This window comes from Saccopteryx leptura, chromosome 2, assembly GCF_036850995.1.
Source record: "Saccopteryx leptura isolate mSacLep1 chromosome 2, mSacLep1_pri_phased_curated, whole genome shotgun sequence".
Taxonomy (NCBI): domain Eukaryota; kingdom Metazoa; phylum Chordata; class Mammalia; order Chiroptera; family Emballonuridae; genus Saccopteryx; species Saccopteryx leptura.
Window position 1 is genome coordinate 276,565,162 of NC_089504.1, and position 27,405 is coordinate 276,592,566.

General features: G+C 44.0%; 1 protein-coding gene across 7 annotated transcripts; it reads right to left on the minus strand.

The window, feature by feature from the left end:
- Positions 1–2,487: 2,487 nt before the first annotated feature.
- On the minus strand, positions 2,488–26,930 carry PFKFB2 (6-phosphofructo-2-kinase/fructose-2,6-biphosphatase 2). Of its 7 annotated transcripts, none has more exons than XR_010748773.1 (18): positions 26,803–26,930; positions 26,171–26,262; positions 24,880–24,987; positions 19,114–19,239; positions 18,531–18,627; positions 18,048–18,114; positions 17,842–17,916; positions 17,421–17,477; positions 16,403–16,527; positions 13,720–13,927; positions 13,159–13,305; positions 12,307–12,411; positions 11,448–11,577; positions 11,175–11,264; positions 10,639–10,701; positions 10,315–10,379; positions 4,742–9,709; positions 2,488–3,015 (listed from the first exon to the last, which is right to left on the minus strand). XR_010748773.1 is itself a non-coding variant. In XM_066361876.1 (18 exons), exons 3-18 carry the CDS (start codon positions 24,968–24,970, stop codon positions 2,953–2,955), a joined length of 1,689 nt encoding a protein of 562 aa, XP_066217973.1. In that variant the 5' UTR covers positions 24,971–24,987; positions 26,171–26,262; positions 26,803–26,930; the 3' UTR covers positions 2,488–2,952. The 7 variants fall into 7 exon arrangements, 6 of the variants coding, with proteins under 6 accessions (XP_066217973.1, XP_066217970.1, XP_066217974.1 ...); XM_066361876.1 differs by having other exon boundaries at positions 9,530–9,709; XM_066361873.1 differs by having other exon boundaries at positions 9,518–9,709.
- Positions 26,931–27,405: the final 475 nt, after the last annotated feature.

The window sequence follows — 27,405 nt, forward strand, 5'->3', positions numbered from 1 at the left end:
AAGTTTCTAGCTACATTTAAAGATAGCAGTATGTTGTGTTTCTTGGGCCCTCATTGTTACAAATCTTAGAGATCTTATGGTTTACCTTGTTGTGAGGCTTGGGCTTTGACAAAAACTCCATCAGTGTTGAGGTGAACCACTCAGTAAGGGTGTTGTTCATTCACCAATTTGTAAAACAAGGTGAAGAATACCAGACCCTCCCAGCCTTCCTACAAATAATAGGTTGATTGCTAAATAAGAAAACGCTTGTAAAGGTGCTTAAAGATCTAAGGAAAGTACTTTCCTTAGACCTTTGACACTCTCATTATTGTTATTCCTCCAGTCATATTGTGAAAGCTGAGTACATTCAGCAATCCTTATAACACTCTCACTTAATTGTAAACCTGGAGAACTGATAAATCATTCTCATTCTATCGGATGCCTTGGACTTATAGAACTTGTAATTCCTCAACTGTTATTATGAATATTTCATTTTATCTCAATTGCTACTGGCCCTAAAGACAGTGTTCAAAGTTCCTTTATCATAAACATTTGCATAACTATCATGTAATAATGGTTTTGGTCAAGGTTACTCATAAGAGGGAAAGCATCCCGAACAGGGAAGGGTGTGTTACAAAACTGCTGTCATCTTTTTCCTTTCCAATAATGAACTCTAGGTAGAGGACAGGGGCTTTGGTTTAGCCATTGCATGGCAACCAAGAGGCGATCACCAAATATTTGTTAAATAAATTAATAAAACTTTAAGATGTCGATAATGCATGACCATAATGATCCCACTGAAATAATTTTGAAATGCTAATAAACTTGATAAAGGCAGGAGTCACCAGCTAAAACCATCAGTTGGAAATATATATACAATCTAATAATTTGAGAATCATTTTAAAGAAGCTAGTTTCAAACATATTTTGCATGATGTTAATATTTTTTGTGCGTCTAGTGTACCAAAAGTTATCTTCTTTTGTGTGTGACTTCAAAAAATTGCATTTTTAACTAAAAATAACTTTTATTATATTTCTTATTACAAAAGCAATGCATATTACACATTTCAGCATGATTTTATTCATAACAGGAGATAAACTTTTCTGCAGAGAAATGCATCTCTTGATTTATAAATAAAAATCAATGAGAAAAAAAGTATTCAAAGAAATTCACTATGCCTTAACATAGTTCTTATCCTTTTAGAGGCGACAGATATATATATTCTGGCAATTTAATTTAAGGTAATACTATGGACATTAGATTTAAATGCTCAAACTACCTCAATTTACACCAAGAAACTGATGATACAAACTACCTTACATTCTAATTAAATACATGCAATCACTAATATGGAGACATAAAAATACCTTCCATGGACAAATAAATAACCAAATAAAAAATTATCTGATCATCAAGACAGTGTATATAGATGCAGAAGGAAACCGCATCATGCGAACAAAATCATTACAGTACAGCAGGTTCCCAGCAGCCAGAAGAAAATCACCTGCTGCAGGGCCGTCAGGAGCCTTTCTGAAGGCACCTTTGTGCGTATAAAATAAGCTCCTCGTGGCTGGATGCTGAACTGCCAGCAGCCCAGCACATCACATCCTCGGTAACAGCCCCGTATCAACCACAGTATAAAAGAACCATTTGGGAAAAGCTACATTTCATTACTTTTCTTGCCACTCACCCTCTTGCTCAGCAAGTGGATATCTGAGTGAAAAGGGGAAAAAATGTAAAAAGCTAAAAACTTAACCATTTTTTAAAAAAGAAATCATTTTGCCTGTAAGACATAATATCCTTTGGAGCGTCCTCCCTCCTTCAGGAGTTACATATTCATATCACATCTACAAAGACATAGCTGTATACCTGCCAATCACTGATCTATGGAGTAATTACCTGGCTCATCTCTAAGGGAAACCAAATGACGAATGCACTGGGGCTTGGTTCCCCCGGCACCCCAATGTTGTACATGAGACAGGTAGACTAAAACAGAGACAGCTAGCTCAGAGGCGGGCATCAGAAGCCCAGCTGCTCTTCTCTTAAGAACACAGCCACTGCTTTCTCAAGAGATCATATCATGGTGACAAACCCCACAGCTTTGAAACCAAAAGAACTCCTCGGTAGAGCTGATTCCCAAGGAACGTTCTTTACTCCATGTGATATAAATGGCACCCTGCTTTTCTCTCTGGTCCTTACTCCCAATCACAGAGGGAACATTAGCCCTCTTCTGCTCTGAGAGGCATGCAGCACCAGGTTGAAAACACAGCAGCTACAAAAAGGAACTTAGAAGATGGGTACCCATCTGGGGGAGTCTCATAGTCAGGTGCTGCCCTCAAGGGGCCTAGAACAAGAAAAATGACTCTAAAGAAGGTTGCTGCGGGCCCTCCTCTTCCATCAGCGCAGGAGAGATGTTTTGGGGGCTGCATTTCTCAGATACCCTTCATCCCCTGGGGTGAATCTGTCTGTTTCCAATGTGGCAAAGATGTGAACGCTAACACACGTAAAGTGTACGCTACGCTGCTCACCTGGAACGGATGTAGAGACCAGCTCTTACAGCACAGAAAAGGCTTCCTGGGGCTCAGCCCTCTCACCCGGAAACAATTAAATCTGAAGAGGTGTATTTGCACTTTAGACAAAAAAAATAGCCAGCTAGTAACTGTCACAGGTAGGATATTAACTGAAACAGAATGAGATAGGCCAACTTGGGCCAAACCCAGCAAAGAGATCATATATAAAACTAACCGGTCTGGGCTGTTAAATGTTTTGAGGCACAAAGTTCAGTTTTCCAGTGTAACTGATATTCCCATTAGGCATGAAGGGGAGAAATGTGGTGGTTTTTCCAGGCCTCATTTTGGTGGTCCCGAATGTCCAATCCCCACTTCACTTCCTGCTCAAGCCCTGATGGGGCTGACATCCCAGCTCTGCAGCAGTTCCCTGTCCCCCAAGGGAGGTCTGGCCTCAGCTTTCATATCAGGAGAGTGACGGCAGGGATGCCGAGGAGGAGTGTCTAGCCACGGCCGGCGAGATCTCTGCCTAGGAGCCAGAGAGGAAGAGAAACAAAGCTGTTAACACCGCCAACAAATGGCAAGTAAAGAAAAGTAGAGCAAAATCCCTCCCTCGCTCTTCCGCTGCTTCTCCACCACCCACATCCCACACCTGCACAAGGACATGCACACACCCCGTGACTCTCGGGAGTCAGAAACTCCAGTGGCACAGTCGTGGGCTTCTTTCCCAGCAAAACCTACTTGCTTTGTGTCATGTTTAACCAGGCACTCCCTTCAGACCTGGACTATAATCTACATACCCAAGACAGGAGGCAGAAGCTGTCAGGAGCCCTGTAGTAAAAGCAGAGTATATAAGCGCCACTGGCCAAAAGACCATGCCAAGAAAGTGACATTGCAGTCAGGGGCTACTCAGCTTTTGAGAACAGTCTCTACCATTGTAGTTATCCCAGCCCATTCTGAAATCAGGCATCAGAGCAATTTTAGCTTGTGAGAAATGCTTCCCTCTAGAACACTGTTTCTCAAATGTTAAATGTGCATTTGAATCGCCAGGTCATCCTGTTAAGATGAAGATTCTGACTCAGGAGGCCTGGGATGGGGCCTGAGAGTCTGCATGGGTAATGAGCCCGGGGCCTTGTTAGAGTAACAAGGAGGAAGGCATGAGAATTGTGACACAGTTCCACCTGTATTTTCCTGTCCCAGAAAATGAATCACCATTTTTATCCCACTGGCTGCAATGTCTTTAGAAACAGGCAGGTCATATTTTAGAAGGAACAATCCACTGAATTCTAAGAAATCTGCACAGTTTTACTTTACAATAAATAGCGAGGTACATGTTGTTAGTGAGTCATAGCACAGTGTGGTTGAAGGTAACAGGTAATTCCTGTAGAGGCGCCAAAAAGTATACACAACTCCTACAGACGTTTGCATGCCTTCCATAGTGTCCTTCCCATCTTCACCAGAAGGTGGAGAAAGAGAGCCACGCCTACACCAAGGGCTCCAGTCACACTGGGATCTGGCTTTCCTTCTCTGAGGCTCAATCGCTGAACAGTGTGAGGTAAAGTTTTTGGGGTGGTGCAAGGGGTGGAGAACACAAAACAAAACACCCAGAAGCCTTCTGATAGGTTCAAGTTACTCAACGATTTTATTCACCTATTCTGCACACACACACACACAGAACACATTTCAAATACAGTTATACACACCTCATATGGATCTGAGTGGCATATTTTGATATCAGTGTCACCAGATTAAATCAGAATTCTGTTAAGGACTTATGTCCCCTCTTTCAACAGAGCTGTGCCTAGGACATCAGCAGAATAATTCTATTGCTTGGGTGCCCAATTCAGTCCATTCCCAGCAGTACTCAGCCCATGCTCAAACCCCTCCAAAGGGCACAGTCAGTAATCAGTCCTTTGCTTTTGCCATAGCAAAACCATCACCAACCATATCAGAATGAGTTGATCTTATTACTTCAACACAATAAAAAAAAATGTACACAAGCAATTCAGACAGAAAAATATTGAATAGGTAGATCTTGCTCATAGATCTCCAGTGAAAAGCTTACTGGAAAGAATAATTTGCCACTTCCTAAAATCAATTTTGAATGTAGAATTACCTTTGCATTTTTATTTACGAATAAGTGCCCAGTGCCTGGCAGACTAAACCAGCAGCATTACCCAGTGGAGCGCTACATTCTGCAACAGGGAAGCTGTGGACACAGAGGGGTCAGAAACAGGTGGGGAAAGCGAACTCACCTAGAAGTGTGGGGATGGGAGGGATGACAAGTAGAATAACAATTTCAGGCTTTGAGCAGGTGTTTCCTTAGCTGAGTTTACAAAATGCCATACAAGTGATGAAAACCTTCATTTTCTACAAAATGATGAAACTTTGGCTGCTACTCTGAAAGAAATGTCTATTAGAAATCATAACTTACAGAACTTCTACCTAAAGAAAACACACAGAGTGTTTACTTCCTTTCTTTGCAGGACATGGAGAATAGGCTGAGAATCACAATAATGGGCATATACTGCCAACTGATACAATGATGAAACAGTCAGACTCTCTGCTTACATATCCAAGTACAGTCTGTCAGTCAGCATATGAACCCTAATAGAGTCTGTCAGTCAGTCGGCATATAAACCCTAATAGAGTCTGTCAGTCAGTTAGCATATAAACCCTAATAGAGTCTGTCAGTCAGTCAGCATATGAACCCAATAGAGTCTGTCAGTCAGTTAGCATATGGACCCCACTGGAATCTGTCAATCAGAATGCAGATCCTTTCAGAGTGTATCCGTCAGTCAGCATATAGCTACTACTACATATAGTTTTCTGGATATTATGAGTCTAAATTAAATTCTGGGGCCTACTTCCGATGTCTGTGTCATCTCTATGGGAAGTAAGAAATCAATTGTGGTAAACCCAACTCAACTGTTTCATATAATATTTAAAAATAAAACAGTTTAAAACACAAACAAGTCTAAATGCATACTGGAAAACCTGGGTAAATTTATCAAATTTCTTGAAATAAACACAACCTAGCTTCTGAGCTTAGCAAAGACATTGAAATGTGCATAACTCTATACAATCTAGATATCATCCTCTCAATTTTTAGACACGTTCCCCTTGTCCCTTTGACTATCCAAGTTCCTATAAGTTTCTCTGGAACTCAGATCTCCTGTTTACAGAAAAACCATTTAAGACGGATTTATTTCCAAACAGCTATATCATTTCTTCAAAATGCCAGTACCTCTGAAGATCAAGCGGATTACAAAGAGGAACAGCCAAAACCTCACAGGAAACACTCAACCATTCAGCCTAGGAATGCAAATGTACTGTATTCCTAACTCAAAATTCTTGAGGAAAAAGTAACAAAAACAGACAATGATAAGACCACCTACCACAAAGTTTTAAAGGTGTTTTAAAATATTTTCCTATTCTACTTTCCAATTGAATGTAAAACAATCCCCCTATCAAAACAAAACCAAGACAATACAGATAATAGGTAACAGCTAAAATCAAATCTGAGGGTTAGGAGAGTGAAAGAGAAGCTTTAGTTTAAATCTAATTTAGATTTCTCTTTTGAGTCTGTCACAGAATTCCTCAGTCAGCTTTAAAGCAATAAAATGAAAATAGAATTGCAACTGGAAGATAGAAAAGAAAGGAAAAATTGAATATAGTGATTTTCCTTTCCCAAATTTCTACCAATAGGTAGATGCAAAGGCCTTCACCTATTTCTCCCATAATAAAACTGAAAGCCTCAGCAAAAAGTCCACCCTTTCTTCATAAGATCTGTGATATAGACATAATCATAGCAATGTGGATATGCTACCAATACACAACCACATTAGAACCGGAGAGAAGGACAGGGAAAATAGAGAGGAAGTAGGACTTCTCTAAACTCTGGAGTTCTATTCCATTCTATGTTCTCCTGCTTCTTCCTGCTGAACCTGCTCTGGGAAGATCTTGCTCTGAGAACTGAAGAATGCTGAACCCCGTGTTGTGCTAACAGTAAGAGCACTCGGGCTCCTCTTCTGGGGGAAGCACACTCGCACCGGGGTTAGCGCAGAGTAGTCATCCACATGAACATCCCAGTGACTTGTGTCTAATGCTGGGGCTCAGGAGAAGGTAACATAATGCTAGGTCATCAGAGACTTCTCTTCTCACTAGAGTACATACAGCCCAAATCCAAAGTCTTTAGATCAAAATGCTCCTTCTTTTCATTCATTAGCTCTGAATTATCCTCACAGCACAGCAGGAGAAAAGACAGAACTAATGCTCATTTGGGCTAAAGATACCACCAGCCAGGCAAAGTAGATGAGGCAACTTGCTAAAAATGCCACACATACCTCCCAGACCACACCTCATTCTCACAGTCGGGTGGGGGGAGGGAGCAGTCCCACCTCCCAACTCTTTTAGTTTCATGGCCAAGGACAAGAGAAAGGTTAGAAGTAATCTGTACTCCACTTTAATCACACTTTGAGACTCAAAATGATGCTCCTTCGCAAATGCCCATTTATTATAAATTATATGCCCTGTTTCTGAAATAACCTTTTTCAGGGTAAGCACCTGTTCTTCTACTTCTGTGCACTCCTCCATCCGCACTCCCACCCAGGCCACTGACCTACAAACTGAGACACTAAGTACACATCGTGTAAATGGTAAACGGGAAGAGCACACTAACGTAATTTTAGGCAGAATCTAAGCAAGCAGCCTTTGGAAATTCACTGTGATGTCCTATTCAAGCCAAAAGAATAAAGTGCTGAAGATCACAAGTCAGTGCCTGTAATGATCTTTCTCACCCAACAGGTTTTATCTCAGTACCTATCTCTGCTTAAAATTCCCAGCTGTTGTTACCCAAGGACACTTATTTACACAGTGATTTGTTCCACATCACCCTGCAATGTAAATTGTTAAAGATGGGACTAGAACCTAAAATAACCACTAAGACACAGCAGCCTGCTTTTGAGAGGATCCCTTCATCTAATTACATGATCTGCTCAACATCCGACTCCATAAAGGATTCAGAATTCCCAGATTGCTGCTCTGTCCAAGGAACTACTCTCCCAGTATTTATTTACCCAATCATAGGATGGAACTCCGACCAGGAACGGGAATCAGAATCAACAGGGAAGCTGTTTAAACACATGCATGTGCAGATCCCAACCCCAGAGAGTCTGCATGAAGATTAAGTCTAAAGCAGACCTAGGCATGTGTACATTTCCAAAGTCCTAAAGGGGATTCTAATGAATACTCCTGATAGGAACCACGACAACAGGTCTTCTATACCCTCCCAACATTACCAAAAGGTAACCTCTATCACAAAAGATTCATTTTTCCAGTTCTTGACCTTCATATAAATGGAATCATACATGTTTGTTCTCTTGTGCATCTGGCTTCTTTCATTCAACAACATATTGTTGGTTTATCTGTTGTTTCTTTTTCATTGCTATGTAATATTCCACAGTGTGACTATACCACAATTTACCAATTCTACTGTTGATGGACATCTCAGTTGTTGCAAATTTGGCACTCCTATGGATATATTTGCTATGAGTAGTCTCTTAGAAAAAGTCTTCTATTACCAGAAACACCCTTGGCAAATAGCTAACTTGTTCTAACTAGTTTCTTCTAAAAGACAAGTTGATAACTTTAAGATAGAGTCATCTCTCTCTCTTTTTTAACTTTATAATCTGAAGAATTTGAAATTAAAAATCTCATAAGACCTCTAGACTTGCTTCTCAGAAAAATGCCCATATATTCATATGTTTTGCATACAAATTTTTGGGGAGAAGTATGCTATTATGAGTCATAATGCCACGGGGCTACAAATCCCTGCTGTAAACATTTTCTGTTTAACCCCACAGAGAAAATAAAAAGACAGAAGTGAATAGGTAAATATACGCAGTGAAAAGCTAGACCCACAGGGTGCCAAAGATTCCTCTAGATTTTTTAACTTAAAAAGGAGTGTTTTGAAAATTACTGGAAAATAATAAGCAGCTATAGTGAACTCTTCTCTGTTTTGACTTGAGAAATTCAAACATCAGTGGTGATTCCTGAATCAGTCAATGATTTTCCTTCTGAACAGCCCCAGACGTCCCTAGCTTGCAGTAATTGGCAGAAGCTGGGAGCCACCAGAGAAAAGATATGAATTGCCTTACAAGAGCCCTGCAGCAGCTACAAAGACCTATGCTTAGATCTTGAAGTGAAAAATATAAACCAAGGTATTTTCTACATTCTCAGAGCCAACTCCCCCCAGGGCATCAAAACCTTAGGACTATTGCTCATGAAAAGAGGCAAGACCGCTCACCCTATGTCCACCTACCGGTGCCACAGCATCTGTGGATGTTTACAGCCTAGGCTGACCCTTGCAGGACCTGGCTTGAGAGAAAAGGAGAAGGCAAGAGAAAGGCTCCCGAAATCCACTTCCATTTGGACCCACTGCAGAGAGAATCAATGGAGCCTAGACTTCTCTCTCACCAACCTTCCCTTCCCTCCTAGACAGACACTACAATGACAATGACATGCATCACACTGGACAATCCAATGGAGAGGTGAGAGAGGGGGAAGAAAGCAGGCAGGTAAGATCTATGAGTAAAGCACATCTTTAAGAGACAAAGGTGAAGGGAAAATGGGCTTCTGTGCCCCCCTCCGCCCAGCCCCAATTTACCAACATAAGGACTCTAGCGACTTCAGACACCAGGGACTGACAAGAAGCAGGTGTACTGGCCATGCTCTGCCTCAGCCCCCGGTATGCTAATCACCCCAGGGTGATCACCGCTTTTCCTCCTCTTCCAGACCACCCTGACTGGGGACCCGTTCCAAAGCACCCAACTCCATCAGCTTGTGCCTGGATGGGGAGATAGTTCACACTGCAGAACAGATAAGGTTGGTCTGAAAACACGTGGCCTCATGTTCAGTGTTAAAATTCACGGTGGGGTGTCAGGGGTGGGGGCGAGAAGTTAAATGATTCCTTGGTGATTAGTGACAAGGGCAGAAGGCCAGGACTGGAGGGAAACACACAGTTACACCACCGGAATGCTGACTTGGCTCTTCGGCTGGTCGGCCCCTTCTTGCAAGTCCAGGGCACGGAGAGGGCTGAGCGGCTTGAGGGGCCGGCTCCCAACACTGTAATTTCTTGGACGCCTTATTGTATTCGAACTGGACAGAGGTGTAAAGCTGTTCCTTCTCATCCTTACAGGGGTTTGGCTCTTGGGAAAGTTGTTCTGATTGGAAACGGACGGACACCACACAAATGAAAGCCAAGACAAAAGCTCACTTATAAAGGTTAAATAACCACAACAGATCCCTCTCTTGCTCCTCTGAGACATGGTCTCTTCTAAGACCTGGGCCGTGGCCTGGTCCCTTAGCCCCAGGAAGCTACAGGGTTGTAGAGGGAGAAGCTCCTTAAGCATCATACTCCAAAGCAGGAGAGAGAGAAAGAAAGAAAGGGGCTTTCTGAAGGTCGAACAGATTGTCAGGACAGACCTAGGAACAAACCTACACTTCTTCACCCCATCAGAGAGGTCCTCCTGGATCCTGCTTTCTAAAGTGAACAGCTGGGGGGTGGGGCATTTCACTCCAGTAAACACTTTGCATATTTAAATGGGTTTCCAGGAGCTTTCAAGGTCAAGACTCATAAAAGAGGTACTAATCTTAAAAAGTAGTAATTCCAACATCTCCTCCTTTTGGAAGTAAGCAGATTATATAGGATGTGAGTTCTGGATCTGTTTTCCTTTCACACGTAAAAGAAACCCATGTCGTGATGCCAAAGGTTCAAAGACTCAAAGTGACAGGGAACCTGTATATTCACCTGTGGGGACATACTTACAGTTGGCTTGTCACGATGAGTGTTCACAGCCTCCACATTAAGTTTAATGGTTTCCACTTTGCACCCTGGGAAAACAGGCAAGGAAAGAGACCTTCAGGAAAAAAGCTCAAAGAAAAATTCCTCAGTTTCAGTATGGGAAAGTACACCATAAAAGAATGCATATTTTCCCAAATACATACGTTTAAAAATGGAAGACACTGATGGAACTTTCCTGGTATACAGGGGCGATGAAGTTGAACTTCTACATAAACTTCAAAGAAAATTCAAAAAATCCTGAACTTCCTAAATCCCCACCTCCTGCCCAGCTCCTAAACTCATAGTTACCGTAGGCCACGGGAGTAAGTCGGAAGATGGTGTGGAGTGGGCACCTCAAATACGGTAGCTCATCTGAAAGCAGAAAGACCAGGTAAAGAAAACTCTTAGTATGGAGTAAGGCCAAGCTAGTAGAAGAAAGAATCTCAGGAGCTCATGAGTTTTCTCTCTTTGACCTAGAGTTACACAACTCCTCCCAAACCCCAGACAATTATCAAGACAGCCACCAAAGAAGCCACCCAAGCGGCTGAGTGGCTAAGGAAGGAAGGAAGGCCATTTTAGATCCTTCCATGCAGGCAAAACAGAAGCAAGTGCTGCAGCCAGGACCCACGGAAGGAAGGGTTGTGGCCCACCTGGGTACAACAAAGGCCAACCCGCAGGCTTCCCAGGTCAGGTCGGTCGGCCAGGAGGAGTCAGAGGAGGCAGCAGCACTTCCTTCCGGCTCTACCCAGAAACTATCCTCCCCTGAATCCAAAGGATGAAGATGCTTCTAAGACACCACCCTCCTTGTAGCCAAAGTACCAAGCTGGGAATGGTCAACCACTTTCCTGATGCTGCCAGGAGTGTCAGCTCGATGCTGCCCTCCAGCTGAGCGGGGCTGAGGAGCTCTAGCAGCAGCCACTCTCCACCAGGGGCTCCTGCACCAGCAGAGTCAATTCAGCAGAGTTGGCCCGATGGCTGCTGGGAGCCCCACACTGCTGCCTGAAGAATGTACTCCAATTTGAGTGAAAGAAGGGAAGGTCCAGTTGCCAGGGATCCTGGTGCCACCCCCAGGCCGGTCCCCTCCCATGAATGTCCCCCAGCCCTTCCCTCAACGGCACCTGCGCCCTTATCCAAGAAGTAGGCCAGTAGGCAGCGCATGACAGCCTGGTGGGAGATGACGAGGACATTGCCCTGGCGCTCCAGTTCCATGATGACAGGCTCCAGTCGCTGCACCAGGTCCTGGTACGACTGGGGGGGGGGGGGGAGTGGAGAAAGCGCTAAGAGGCCAGACGCAAGCTGGCAGGCAAGTCAGTGGCTGTGTCCGGAGTAAAGAGGACACTGCTCCTTCTCCCCAGCTGGCTCTCCTCCTGGAGGTTCAGCGACTTCCCACCACATGCTAACTCCCCCAGCCCTAGTATCTCTTAAAAATATTCAGATCTTTCAAGAGCAACATTCAGACTTAGAAAACTACAGCTTGGTCAAGGAGAGAGAAGCCTGAATTGAGCACATGGTCATGTTTCCTTCCAAAGATTAACAGGCAGAGTATAAGGCAACAAGGGGATCCTAGGGGTTTCCTGGACCTCTGCTGTACTGTTTACCTTTGTGTCACACATCCCTAGACTATAAAGCCACTTAGACCAGGAATCAGCCCAAAACACTGACAATAAGAGGGAAATCATTCATAGTTCATATATTTACTTGGTGCTCATACCTGGTGGTAGGATTGAGGGAGTGGAATGAAAAAAAAAGAAGTAAAAAAGATGATGTTTCTTCTACAATATACTCAACACTGTATACACTGTATATAGCCTGCCACTCTTTCCCTTAGAGATCTTAACAAATGAGGCATTTGACTGCCTAGCCTGAATTAAAGACAGGGTGAACCCAAAGGTAGGAGGCTAGCCTAAAGGACACCTAAAGTAACCTTTCTACTGAACCCCTAGCACTGGGCAGTCACTGACAGGAAGGGAGTCTCACCTCCCCACCAGGATAGCGATACAGGTACTTCTCTTGATCTCGAAGTGCAAACTCGTCAGGGTACCGCTTCTCAATCTCAGCATAAGTCATCTCCTCGCACACGCCCTGCAAGGAGCCACCCCGGCTTAAACAGCTAGACTGGCCCACACAGCCCCACCCAAATAAGAAAGACGACACTGAAGAATACTAGTTTCTTACTATGTGCCAGGCACTGTGCTGGGTCCCTTCATGTCCTGCAACTGACTGGCCCGGGTGTCTGGGACTGGCACCCTGCAGAGAGGAGGCAGCTTTTCTAGCATAAGCCACCACTTTCTCCTACTACTGTGGGGAATTCAAAGGTCAAGAAAAGTCAGCAAGACAGTGTAGGAAGCAGAAAAGGAGGGGAAACTCAAGGCACTGGAGAATTCTTGCAGAAGGCATAAAAGTGTACAGAGGAAAAGGAAATGCCTATTTTTGTGCTCAAGGGCAGAGAAAGTCAAGAAAAAAAAATTTGGAAAGGACTTTTTCAAAATAGCTGACTGAATGTTCTAAGCAGAAATTAAAGAACTGAGTTGTTAGCTATTTCTTTTCCCAGGAAGAAAATATACCAAGGGAACAAGTGAAGCTCCACTTTCCCCAGGTGCCCCAAAATCAGTTTGGGTCCCATTAATGGCACAGGTGCTCAAGCAGGCAAGAAGCCCTAACCAGGGGTGAGAGTGTTCCTACATCCTCCCCAAGCCTGCCATAGTTTTGGCTTTCTCAAAGTTTCTACTTCATGGTTCTAGTTTTTACATAATTTAATTGCCCACATGGTGACTTCTGAGTTCCTGCCTGAATAGGAGATGATAGTGGCCATCAAAACTTCCAACTCACAGCATCGATCTCATTGAGAATCTTCCACTGCTCATAGGTCACCCCCAGGGATTCAGCAGTCTGGATAGTCCTCTTCAACTGGCTCGTCCAAACTTTGAGATCTGCTATCTCCTGTTCCCCCAGAAACTTCTTTAGAGCTTGAGCAAACTGGGGTTTGAAATAAAAATTTTAAAAGAACACACATACACACAAACACACACACCTGCTAACTCAGCCTATAAAAGCCAATGTGTACGTACACAGTTAAAATCTGGAAGGTGCTACATGTAATAAACCTGAGAGAAAATTGGCTTCAACTGGGGCACTCTGTTCTCTGCTAAGCACACAAATTGTACCCAATAAATATCTGGTGGCTGAATGACCTCAGCAGAAATGGTTCCAAGTTATCCACACTTCAATACAGAGCTAGAATCAGTGAAATGGCTTTGGCATTTGTTTAACTACCTGAAACCACAGCCTAAGCCCCAATAGGATTGAGGAAGAAGGGGATAAAAGAGATGACCTCCACTGTGCCCTCTAACTCTAAGCCTATGAAATCCAGCCTGCTGGCTAACGACTCACCTGCTTTCCCCGCACCGAGAGGCCAGAGTCACCCCCAATCTTCCCCACGAGATTGAACTCGCTCTCTCCATGCCGGCAAAGGTAAATGGTCCGAGGCTGGACATGGATATTCATGAGGTAGTAGACTATCTTGCTTTGGATGTAGTCTTGGACTCTATTCACTAAGAACCGCTGGCCCACATTTATCACCTTGATGAAAGAGAGATCCCTGGGACGAAGGATTTCAGAGTTACTAGCAAGCTCACAGCAGCTCCTCCTCTCCTGTCATAGCCCCACCCATGTTTAAGGAGCAGAATGGGAAGAGCTGGATTACTCCTCAGAATCAAGATGATATAAAATCTCCTGAACTTCCGGTCAGTCCCTCAGTGCCTGTTCTATGCCATGCAATGAAAAAATGTGATAAACAGAATTTAGGTTTCCCCTCAGGGGCTACATTAGATGAATGACCTGAAGGCTTTGCTAACCTTGAAACTGGGAGAGAAGCACAAGCCCCGTCAGAGGCAGTAGAGACCCAGCCAGAGGACAGCATCACCCGCAGTGAGGGGAGGGCCGGAGGAGGGAGGGCCACAGAGACCCCGTGCATTCCTGGCATCTTCCTAAATCCGGCCTCTTTTAAACTTCCAGGGACTGTATGCTTTGTGGCCATCATGGAATTTATCTCATTATAAAAATAAGGGCTTATTTCAAAAAAAAAAAGGGGGGTAGAATAATGCAAATAAAAATCACCCACACTCCAACTAGAGATAACATCTATAAATACACACACATACACACACTTCCAGACTATTTTTCTATGTAGGACTTTGGGGGCAGCTAAAGAATATATTATTATGCCATACCTAGGGCAGCGGTTTTCAACTCTGTGTAAAGAACACCTCCAAATATTAACATTCTGGGAAATGCCCTGAAAAACTAAAAAACTCAAAAACAGATCACTAAAGTGAGTAAACTGCTGGTTATGCACACTTGTCTCTAATTTGCTTGGCTGTAGGACTGTATTCTTTCTTTGTTTCTTTTTTTTTTTCTTTTTTTGAGAGAGAGACAGACAGGAAGGGACGGAGAGAGAGAAAAGGAGAAAGGGAGAGGGAGAGAGAGAAGCATCAACTTGTTGCACCACTTAGTTGTGCATTGACTGCTTCTCACAGGTGCCTGGAATGGGGATCAGACCAGCTACCTCAGGGTTAAGGCAATGACCCCTTGCTCAAGCCAGAGACCTTGGGATCATGTCAGTGATCCTGTGCTTGAGCCTGTGACTCCACACTCAAGTGACCCCACACTCAAGCCTGTGACTAAAGCGTTCCCGGTCCACGCTCTATCCACTGCGCCACCAACAGTCAGGCTGCAGGGCTGTATTCTCATTTGAAAAGTGTATAACTGCTCTAACTACATGCCTTTTCAAAGGCCACATTCTCACAGGTTTCTAGGTGCACATATCTTTCTTCAACAAGAACTTGACATTTTGCCACATGCCTACTCCTCACACATTATCAAGTTAACCTGTACTGTATTTCATTTGCTGACAGATGCTGCCATAGTAATGTCGGCTAGCATGGATCAGACATTTCTCTAAGCCAGGCATGTTTCAGAGGACTTCCATGTTTTATTTATATACATAGTATATTATCTGTTATATATATTACACATAACAGATAACATATTATATATATATATTACATGTATGTACACATGTACATTGTCTTTTATAGTATATATGTATTTTTATATTATATACATAATACATGTATATATACATATTAATATATTAACATATATTATTTAACATATACACACAAAACACACTTTTAAAATTGATCAAAAATTGACAGATCTCACCTGACTAGGCGGTGGCACAGTAGATAGAGTGCCGGACTGGGATGCAGAGGACCCAGGTTCCAAACTCTAAGGTCACGGGCTTGAGCACAGGCTCATCTGGTTTGAGCACAGCTCACCAGCTTGAACCCAAGATCACTGGCTTGAGCAAGGGGTTACTTGGTCTGCTGTAGCCCCCAGTCAAAGCACATATGAGAAAGCAATCAATAAACAACTAAGGAACCACAACAAATAATTGATGCTTCTCATCTCTCTCCTTTCCTGTCTGTCTGTCCCTATCTGTCCCTCTCTCTGTCTCTCTCTCTGTCTCTGTCACACATATATGCACAAAAAACTGACATATCTCTAAGGGTGTCCTACAATACCCTAGTTCAAAACTACTGCTCTAGAGCAGTGCTTCTCAATTAAGGGCGATTTTACTCCCCAGGGACATCTGGCAACATCAGGAAACAGTTTTGGACGTCACAGGTTGGAAGTGTTACTGGTGTCTAGTGAGCAGAGGCCAGGGAGGCTGCTAAATACTGTACATGCACAAGACAACCCCCTACTACACAGAATCATCCAGTTCAAAATGGCAATAATGCTGAGGTTAAGAAATCATGCCGTAGAGGATAAAGACGATTAATTGATGATAAAAAAAAAAAGCAAGCTTACAAACAACAACAACACTTCAGTGTTCAGGTATAAGATGCAGCCTAGATAGAAACCACAAATCCATACTTTGTTTCACTGGAGTGATACAAACATTATGGATCTGGAATGTCAGAAGGATGTTTGGGGACACAGAGAGAAACGCTCTTTTCTCAAAAGAGACTCCTGTTTATGCCCTTCACTCTGGGGCCTTAAATCTTACTTGTCATAGTTGTCTGGGTCAAGGGGTCGATAGGTGACTTTGTAGCACTCGATTCTCTTTAGGAAGTCCTCCATCACATTCTCCCTGTTTCTTTCAGGGTAATCAGGGCTTGACACTTTTACTTCCTGGAACCATAGAAGAGAAGGACCTAGTCAAAGGTCTGCCTGCAACAGTCCCCTGCAAATAGCCACTGCTAAATAAAGAAAAGGAAGTCCACAGAGGTGGCCTTTCACTAGAGTGCTGGCAGTTGCCATTCATTGAGCTCCACCCCCACACAGTCCTATGATCCTGGCAACCAAGAAGGGAAAGACAACTGGGGAGTCATGTGCCTGCCCTTGGCTGAAGGACAGCAGCAGTCGAGCAGCCGAAGCTGCTCCTGAGCCCCAGTCCCACCATGTACCTTCTGAGGAAAACAGAATATGCTTCAGTTTCTCCCCATAACCATTTGGAATAGGGTGTTTGATTTGATGATTGTCTGACTTGCACAAGACACCTCTTCCTCAAGTGACCCCAAGTCCCCACGTTGCTGGGAGAGTACCAGCATAATACCGTGCATGGATGTCTGCTCAGCACAGCACAACCCATCATATGGGCACTGGTTTATGCTGTGACCATAAAGGGCATGAGGCACTCAGTCCATCGAGCACTAACCTGACTATTAGACAACTGCTGGGCAGATGACCTTCCTAGACATGGCCCTGACAGGTAATAAAGAGTCTGGTCTATTCTAAGAATACACCTAGGTCTCAGCATCCAGCTAGTACCCAGAACAGTGGGCCAGGAATCCTCCAGTCTAAGTCTTGGTCTCATTCAACAGCTAATCCTTACTTTATTCCTCAAAGCCTCAGTTTCTTCTCTCAAGAGTGCAGAATTACAACAAACAGATCAGTCAATGATGCTAAATATGTCTATTTCTTTTGCTCATTACTCTGTTGACTCTCCCCCTCACCCTACCCCACCTCCACATACATAAGGCACAAAGTATAAAGAGACAGTGGTATACGGGGGTGTCACCCACCAGGATGTTGGCAGCAATGACATCAGGATCATCACAGACAGATTCCACAAAGAACACCTGGCCAGGAAGAGAGAGCAGTGATAAATGAGTCAAAAATGGCCAGGCTGCTCATTTAGAGCACAGGCTCACACCTCCTACCCCATCCCAGCCACCACAGCCCCCAGGATTTTCTTTCATAAAAGTGCCTTCAAGGCTTCTTTGTTTAAAAATAACTCTTACCAGATCCCCAGGGCCTCAGACATACCCGCTAAGGGTCTGAGAAAGGACCTGCAAGAAAACACTCAAGGATTGGGGACATGCCCCAAGAGGATTGAATCAAATACCCAATCTTGTCCTCACCAGAGTCACACAGATCCACAAACTACTTCCAACTGCCCACCTCCATTTATCCTTTTTCTTCCAACATGGAGTCAGATCTTACCTTGAAGGAATTCTCCTTGGCAAAGTTCAAAATCATGTCCCTCCTCTCTCTCGTTGTATTGGTGGCATCAAACACCTGGGAAAAGAGTCCACAAAGTAGATGAATGGGGATCAAGAAATGGAATCCCACCAAGGTGGAGTCAAGGTGGGGCTGTGCAGCTTTGAAAGGGTGAAGACCAAGATGGCGAAGAGGTAGGTGAGGCTTACCGCAATCTGCCCACTCTCCTCAGTGAGATATGCCTTGACGTCTTCCAGTGCCACCACAGCACACTGTCTGCCACGAAAGCAGAGGAAGTCAGCGAGACCAGGCTCAGGCAGAGACAGACATGGGCAGTTGCACTGCTATAGGCATCACATCCCTTCCTGCTTGGTTTTCTCAAGGGTCAAAAATTTCCCTATCTAGACCTTTCATTCCCCCTCTGCGAGTTTTACATCATCCTATATCTTTCCCTTTCTGTTTCCATGCTTATATCTTATCTGTCTGCAGGCTTAACCTGTAGCATACATGCATCATTCTGAGCCCTGTTCTTCTACCCGCCCAAGTCCAAAGTGACCTGTCCAGAAAATAACTTCCACTTAAAATCCCCACAGGATATTTACTGGAAGGAAAACTAAGCCCCATCACATCCACTCTCATGATGGTCAAGAGAGAGCTGGCCCAGAAGGTCACGCCTAAGAAGACTGACTCACTTGCGAATCTTCATGGCCTCCTCGTTGTCATGCCGGAAGAAGTCATAGGACTTATAGGACTTAACTGCTTCACGCCGATATACCCCAAGATTAAACACTGCAGAAGACACCAACACCCGTCAGCAGTGAAATACAGTGCCCCGACCAAAGAGAACATCCCAATCTAATGTCAGAGTGGCCAAGGGGATGAAAAAAGCACCAATGTATGTTGGGAACAATACCAGATTAAGAGTCAAGTTATGCTCAAGTTTAGATTTATTAGACCTTGGGCAAATCTTAAACTGTCTCAGTTTCAGTTTCCTTAGCCACTTCTATTTCACAGGGGTACTGCTAGGATTAAACAAGATGATATAAATGTAAGGCTTTGAAAATGTAAAGCATATACTATCAAAGGCATCCCCTTGAGACTAGGCCAGGAGGAAACAAGTCTGTGAACAGAGAATAAATTCATCAAATCAGGAAGCCCCTGTTTCTGCCAGGGGCACCTGTAACCTTGATACCAGGAAGAATAAATCCCCCAGAGGCCTGCAAGATGCAGGAACTGATCATTTCCTTTCCCCAAGAATGAATGACCTGCACCTACCTTTGGTGGGCACCCCAATCCAGTTGAGGTAGCGTGTGAGTTTCTTGGACACATAGGTTTTGCCCCGGGCTGGCAAGCCAATCATAACAATGAGAGTCGGGGAGTTGGTCATGTAGGACGCCCACGCTAGAACAAAATAAAACAGAATAGAATGAAATGACTAGAGGCCAAGTGAGGTTCATGCACTGGGCTAGCAACTTTATAGTTATATTATTGTTTCATTCTCATAAACCTCAGTGAGGCAAGGGTCCAAGAAGATGCAAAGGAAACTGAAGAGTTATCAGCAAACCCTCCTGAAAAGAGTTAAAGGGTCATATAGACTTTCAAAAAGTCCTCAAAAGAAGACATGCTTTTCCCTCATATCCAAGGTCTTCCAGAGGTAACTGAGGTGTAAAGAGTGAGAAAGACAGTCACCGTGGCAGCTTGTTTACCACAGGAATGATACCGCTGTGCAGGAGGGTCTTGTGCAGAACTGAGCGGGCTCCTATGATAGGTCCAACAGAGTACCTAGGCTGAGGGGTTCATCCATCCTTCAGAGCCAGGGGCAAGAATTAACTTGCCCTTCCCCCCCCAAAGAGCCTGGCTTCAAGTTGTTTTGGCTTTGCATTCAGAATATAAGCTTAAGCCAGACTTTCTAAACCACAGTGAGATCTGGTCTGTGGAAAAGCCTACTTAGCACAGGAGGTGACTAGACCTCGGGAAACTTCGGTAAAGCCTAGCCAGCAAGGGCATCAAAGCCAGCCTACCTCAATGGCCAACATGAAGGCAAGACAATTTAGAAGCAGCAACAGTCACCGGTCCATCGTTCCTTAGGAAACTTATTTCAGGAATACTGACCTACAGACATCAGTGTTGCTGGGCAGGTGGGGCAAACTAGATGCTCAGAGTCGGTCACATGATTTGCCTATAGACACACAATAAGACACCAAAGAGCCAGCACTAGAGTCCAGATCTTGTGCCTCCTGGGTGGCTTTCCTCCATAAAAAGAGCCCATGATTTCTCATCAGCTTACTCACATGTCTTGGCTCCTCTCTGCCCATCCTGCTACAGAGGAGTGGTGGGTGAGGGCGCCACACAGCTGCCAACCACGTTTCTAGGGCCAAGACCCAAATGAGGTCATTGGGGAGGCTCAGACTCCACAGGCTCGTCTAGGGCTCACGGATGGTAGACAGAAAGGACTGCTTTGCTTCCCAGCACTGCTTTCCAGAGGACGCCCTGCAAGTTGTTGCCCCTGCTCTACCCTGGGACGAGGGGGCCCTATAAGACTAAGAAAACAATTCTATAAAACTGGGGTACTTGGATGGAAAAGTCATCTTTTACCTTTGGGGAAAATAATGTAAAAAGATCTCAGTGGAGAAGTGGGTGGAAGTGCCAGTAGAATAGACTTGGAAGAAAGAGAGTTTCCTAGGGGTGTTTGGCAAGAAATCCGCGGAAGGCAGAGTGGCCAGGTGGTAAGGGAGGGGTAGACACGGGGTCAGAGGGCTTGGCTTTCATCCTTTACCCACTGTATACGTGGAATTTTCCTGGGCCTGGGCACCAGAAGTGATTTTCATCTCTGTCCAAATCTGCTGTGCAAAGGCAAAGGAAACACCCTGCAGCCTCAGCTAAAGTTAATCCCTGACCTCTGACCCCTGCCAGCTCTATGGACTGGGATCAGCACTGCCTTAGGTTTCAGTAGTTAAATCCTCTGAGTCTTCACTCTCTCCAGCTCAGCATTTCACTCTTCTCAATCCCCCAGGACCTGGCTCATTACCTGCACTTCTGGGCCTGCTGTGCCCACACCTTCCAGCCCATTAGGCACTTCCCCAAGGCCCTGTTCCCCTCCCTAATGCTGAAAATGAACTGATATTCTAAAGCCAAGGAGGGAACCAGCTGCTCTATGTTTATCAAAACGGAAGGAGAAGAATCAGAATTAAAGAAAATACAGATCACTAAGATCCCCCACACACACCCCTCCCCCACACCACCCCTCCCGCCTCTGCCCACAAGATACCCACAAACATTTGCCCCACCAGGGCTTCTAACTTCCCAGTACAGAACTAACCACACTTCCTATCTCAAACTGCCACATTAGCAGAACTAGGAACATACTGTCCTCCCTGTTAAAAAACAAAACCACCACCACCACCACCGCCTTAATTTCAATGGCAGATACTTCAGGCTGATTAATTTGAGACAATGTAACACACCCCTTGGCAAATAATGGAAAGCTGTTTAAACCCTGAAAATCTCTTCTATCTTCTTTACACAAGGTTTAACTCACTTTCTCAATCTTAAACTTCTTTTCCCTTCATGAACACACTTAGAAGAAATAAGGGCTTGATAACTTCCTTCCTATGGGCAGAAGAACTTAAGCTGAGAGAAGTGAAGAGCATGGCCCACAGTAGAAAGTCAAGGTCAGGGCTCTGTCCAGACTCCTGGTTTCATGGCCGCCCACTCAGTCCCAGCCATCAGCTCCTGTCAGCACATGACAAAGGGTGCCATGTGGTAAGCACAACTAGGCTCTCTAAGCCAATCATTAAGAGTGGTCTGGAAGGGCAATGGTTCCCAGCCTTTTCATGACCAAGGTCTTCTTCCACTATTTGTTCTAAGTAGACCCAACATTTTTAAAATACGCTGTCCGTTAAAATGTGTTTTCATTAGTAAGATCTTTATTTTATTTGCTGGAAGTCATAAAACTGCCAAGTATCTCCTGCTATTTGACTGACAGGCATGAAATATCTAAGTTCTGCAGCCAAACTCTAAGGAAGTTAATGTTTTCATTAACCGGTGCCCAATATAGAATTTTGTAGGACAGTACATTAGTAATGCTGATCAACATTTTAAATGTATCTATCTTTTCTTCTATTATTTCTGTACTAAAGCTGCTAGCACAAACACACAAAGGTGCTCACTGTAGTATTGTGATGGTAGAGAACTAGAAACGGAAATGTCCATTAGGAGGAGACTAACACCTATACAAGGCAATACTGTGCAGAATGAGATAAATCTGGATTTACTGACATGAAAAATAATGTTCACAATATAGTAAGTTTAAAAATGAGGAGGAGGCCCTGACCAGATAGCTTGGTTAGTTGGAGTGTTGTCCCAATGCACAGAGGTTACTGGTTCAACTGATGGTCTCTTTCTCTCCCTCTAAAAAAATCAATAAATAAAGTTTTTAAAAAGGGTAGGGGGAATGGCCGCACAACCAAATGTGTACATTATGAACCCTTTTTCATTAAAAGGAAACACCAGAATAAGATATCGGAAAGAATCTAACTTCACAGGGACAGGAGTAATTGTGAGAAATCTTTTATTTTTCACTTTCTTTCTGTATTGTCTGAATAATTCATGAAGATGTATTGCTTTTAAAGTTAGGGAAAGGTACACATGGGAACTTGTCTGTTACAGACCTACTCAAAATATTAAAGAACAGACAAAAAAAGAAAGAAAAGCATAAAGGCCTTTCCCCACACACACACATTCCTGCTTTCACAGAACCCTGACAGTAGTCAGCTGAGCACCTTGAAGACACCTTGGCCAATAGACTCTCCTTCACCCCTATCCCTGGAACAGCTGAAGTTCCAATAAGGTTCCTTTGGAGATTTGGTTCCCTAAAGTAATTCTTCAATCCTCCAGTTCAGTCACTTCAGAGTCGAAGTCAACCAACACAGGTGTAATTAGCAAAAAAGGGATAATGGTTGAGCTATTAATAAAGCAACTGCTGGATGTGAACACTGTATTGTGTAGCCAGAGGAGCCTGTTCAAAGGTATAGGCAAATAACAAAGAAAAAGGAAATGAACTAACACATATGCTCATAACTGTATTTCTCCTTTGACTATGGCTTTAACAGTCTCACCATTCAACCGGAAGGAGAGAAGAGATGGGGTAAATGAAGTACCGTAGCTTTAGGACGAACCCAAATGCTTCCAGTGGGGCAGGAGAGGGTGGAGCTGGGAAAGGGAAATCAGAGCCCAAACCAGGAATTAGAGTCCAGAGCATTGAACACCTGGAATTACTGCTTCCTTGGCTAATCAGAAGCCCTCTGCTAATCATGCAGGAAGGGAAGAGGGGGCGAGCAGAAACACTACAGAAGTCAAGAAGGCCAAGTAGTAGATTCCTTTGGAGAACAGAGCAGAGCTAGGACTGACTGACAGTGGGCACTGTGCACAGATTCCCACAAATATCTACTCCTCCCTCCACACATACAAACACATACCAGCTTTCTGCCCCCTTTTGAATAAAGTGCACCTCTCTTTAAGATGTGCATCCATACTCCAAAATTGTTTGACTATACTGTCAAACAAGAGGAGAAAATATCCTTTACAGAAAATATAATTCTTCACAGAGTTCTTTTAAATAGTGAGCTCTCAGTACAACATCTGGACTACAATTCTATTTATATATAATGTTTCAAAAATAAATACAACCTGAAAATACAGTCATCAGTGAAAATAATATACCTAGCTATGTGCCTAACACTCTTCTAAGTGCTTTCCTATATTTACTCGTTTAATTCTCACGTCACTGTGGTATCCCAGTTTTATAAAGGAGTAAACCGAGGCACGAAGGAGATAAGCAACTTGTTCAAGGGCACACGGCTAGGAAGTATTAAATTCCGGATTCAAACCCAGGCAGTCTGACTCCAGAGGCTGCACTCAAACATCTCTCTACACTAGGTATCTCCCATGGGGTATCTGCCCTTGGTACCTAGCTTCTGGCCCTAGCAGAGAAAAGAGACCCTAATTATAGAGGTACACCAACTCCAGTATCACATCCAAATAGCCTGCCTCAGCAACAGCGCAAACCCTAGTAAGCCTCATTGGCTCCAGGTGAAAAGAGATTATCATCGTTAATCATGAGACTGACAAGGGCATGACATCAAGGTCGAGACTTGGGGAGAAAGCTCTGAACATGAGATGATTCCAGGTTTCATGCAGCTTGGCTATTTCCAGCTGCTGATATGTATAACCACTGAAGTGAGAACTGACTGACAGGGTTCCAAAGGACAATGCAGTATGGAAGAAGGGGGAAGAGTTAGTATGCCTTTAGGTTCCTCAAGACATCTGAGGCCCAGTGGCCCAGGACCTTCTGGACCGAGCTATGCACTGTTGAGGTCTATAATGATGCTTAGGAAAACAGATAGATGCTTCATCTCTCTGTAATCCCACCTGCCATCTTTGTCTAAAGAATTGACGTTAAAATACTCCTCTGAAACCTGTCTCCAGAGAAGTGAACCCGTAGGGAACACAGTTTGCAAAATTCAAAGGCAAACCTGCAAGAAAGTAAGGTGCCTAAGACACACAGAAAAGTCAGGGCTGATCCCACAGAGGGCTATAGATATGAGCTATTGAGTCCTACCCAACAATTTCTACAGTGAGCAGCATCCTCACAAAATGCAGCTCAAGAAACAAAGGGAAACTGTTAACAGAATCAGCCCCAACTAATTCCTGCACACTGCCACTCTGACTTATTCAGCGTGTACTACTAATGCTTTCCCTAACTTTTAATACCAAGTGTGCAGATAACCGCAGGAGACAGACTCAGTTAAAGAAAGCAATGAAGAAATGCCAGGCCATCCCAGAGTCTAGCCCCAAGGACAGACATTTCACTAAGTCTGCTGCTTGTTTCAGCCAGGAACTTCTCCTTTGTAGACCTTGTTTTAAATTCCCATGTCAAAGAATTATTCCTCATTCCCACCAAGCTGCAAAGTCTAGGATTACAACTATATTCCATGGAAAAAATTCTGGAGAGAGCAAACCCTCCTTTTTCTTAGAACTTACAACATTTCTTTTCTGATATTCGAAGATTTGAGGCTTTTGTCTCATAGCTGCTGTTGTTCTGTTCTGAGGACAATGCGTTATTCCTAGACATGGTGGCTCTTCAGATGTCTGGAAGGGACAAAAGGAATGTAAGGAAGGAAAAACAGAATACATCTTCAAAACGTTCAGTGAAGAGGATCAGAGCTGTACAAGTGAAAACACCCTGGGCCAAGAGTCAAGTCCAGCCCTCTTTCTACCAATTGATAGCTACATGCCTGAGGATAAGTCATGACACCCAAGCCCAGCTTCCTCATCTATATATAAATAGAATGCTAGAACTTTGTATTTACAATTTGATGTAGGAGTTACATTATCTCCTTCAGTCTTTCCAATATTCCTTAAGAGAGATTTTGCCACCATTATTACTTCTTTCAATTTTACAGATTAAAAAACTGTCAGTCAAATTAAGTGGCTTATCCATGTTCCTTCCTGAGTTCAAAATCTGGTATAAGAATCTGGGGAACAGTTGGGGGATGGGGTGGGTTGCAAAAAGATAGTTTATTATCACAAATAAATAGCAGTCTAATGGTAGAATTTAGTCTTGCAAAAGAAAAAAAATGAGAAATTGGTAAACTATCAAACATGTTTCCTGGAGGAAAAACTGTAACTGGACACCCCATTTCTAACACGTCACCATTTCTCCTCCGGTGCTCTTATTCTTTAGCCCTTACTCCGCACCCTCTCCCCATCTATCCCCGGGACAACGTCTATATAAGGAACACTGGAGCACAAAAGAAGTGTTAAATGCCTTCTTCAAGGTCACCTACGAAATAAAGGTAAAGTCCTAACTCAAACTGGGGTGGGAGAGACCCGAGCTCACTCCCCAAACCCAGACAAGGAATTCGTGAGAAAAGAAGGTCCTATTGCTTTAAGAATCTTGCAGGGTTCTTCCACTGACCACGCAAATCCTCCAACCAAACACCAGCTGCGATTCCAAGTCCCTGAACGTCCGCACTCCGGGCTAAGACTGGGGTCCGGCACTTTCCCGAAACAGCAACGCACCAACGTCTTGCACCTCATCCGGGTGCACGCAGCCCCCCTCCACCCTCCTTCCCTGGCTCTTCCAGGCGCTGGACAGCTGTCGCTCACCCTATGATCCCTAATATCCCTCCCGGTAGTGGCCCCAGCACTTCCCCCGTAACGCGGCAGCCACGAGCCCAGCGGACAGACTGTGGCCTGGGGCACCTCACACTAGTCTCTAGCAATTCCAGTGCCCCTGTCTGGCTCCACCCACCCTTACGTTAGTCCTCACCTGGAGAGAATCATCGACCAATCCAGCGCCCTCAGACTTCAGGGGGCGGGGCTCAAATAGGAATCGTGGCCGCTAGCTCCTGGAGGATGGAACTGTGAAGGGGACAGACCGTAAGTTTCCAAGTTTCTCAGCACAGTGGAGGTTGGTTGCATCGTTGCTTGGCAACTAATAGGGCTGGGGGCGGAGTTTATTAAAATCTTCACCTTTTTTTTTATACTATCGCGAGAGTGGACTAAGCTGTTTTGAGAGGGTGTGACTTTTTAAATGAGAAAACTTTGCAGAAATTAACCTTTTCCTACCTGAATCTCAGCGAGACCTGTTAGATTCGTAAATTAGAAGGTGAGCTTTAGAAAGTGCTTTGCTAGAGTAATCTACCACCCTACTTGAGCCGATTACACCTTAGGGTGTTTGTATATCCTTACCATCGGTCAGACACTGTAACTTAAGAAAACCAACTAACTGATGAACCGCGAGCTTCCCTGGACCCATACACAAGTGGACTTCTAACCACCTTTATTCTCCTTCCTGCCTTCCACACTATGCCTTCTGTTATGGATATCTTGAAAAACCAGAGGAAAACGGCTCAAACAGGAAAATGGGTGTGAAATATTCAAAGATTGCATATAACTTACTCAGGGGTAGAGGCTTCTACAGTGGAAGTGATTTTGCACATTTCAAGTGAACTTCCCGTTGCCCCCACGTCCGTTTGATGCTTGATTCTGTTGATAAACCCCGTATACGCAAGTTTGGGCTTGCAGCTCTATCGGGATGGAAAAAGAACAGTGAGTACGGATTTGAAAGAGAGGTGAACCCAGCGATGTCTTTATTCATCCTTTACCTGGGGATTAAATTCATCCTTAAGACCTCTCTAATACTATATCCTCTCTGAAATCTATTACAACTCCGAGTATATTTATAGTTGCCCTCTGTGCCTATATAACTCTCTTTATCCATTCGGCAAGAACTTATTGAGCATTTATTTGCTAGGCACAGTCCTTGGTTCTTGGGATACAGGGTGAAAAGGGTCGCGTAATTTAGCATTATCACATTGCTGTGAAATTTAGTGGTTACGTGTCCTTTACACCTTACCCTCTCTTCCGATTACAGTGAGTACTTATACTGAAGGCAGGAATGGATCATCTTATTTGTATACTCACAGCCTGAATTGGAATGTGGATGACGCACATTAGTCCTCCTATTTCTTCTGTCCCCTTTATACTGCCATGCCTCCTCCC

Coding starts and splice junctions, on each gene's coding strand:
- PFKFB2 (XM_066361873.1), bottom strand. CDS start 24,970: ATGTCTAGGAATAACGCATTGTCCTCAGAACAGAACAACAGCAGCTAT. Junction 18,115..18,530: donor GAGGCCATGAAGATTCGCAA/GTGAGTCAGTCT, acceptor CTTTCGTGGCAG/ACAGTGTGCTGTGGTGGCAC. Junction 13,928..16,402: donor GACCCAGACAACTATGACAA/GTAAGATTTAAG, acceptor CCTTCGTCCCAG/GGATCTCTCTTTCATCAAGG.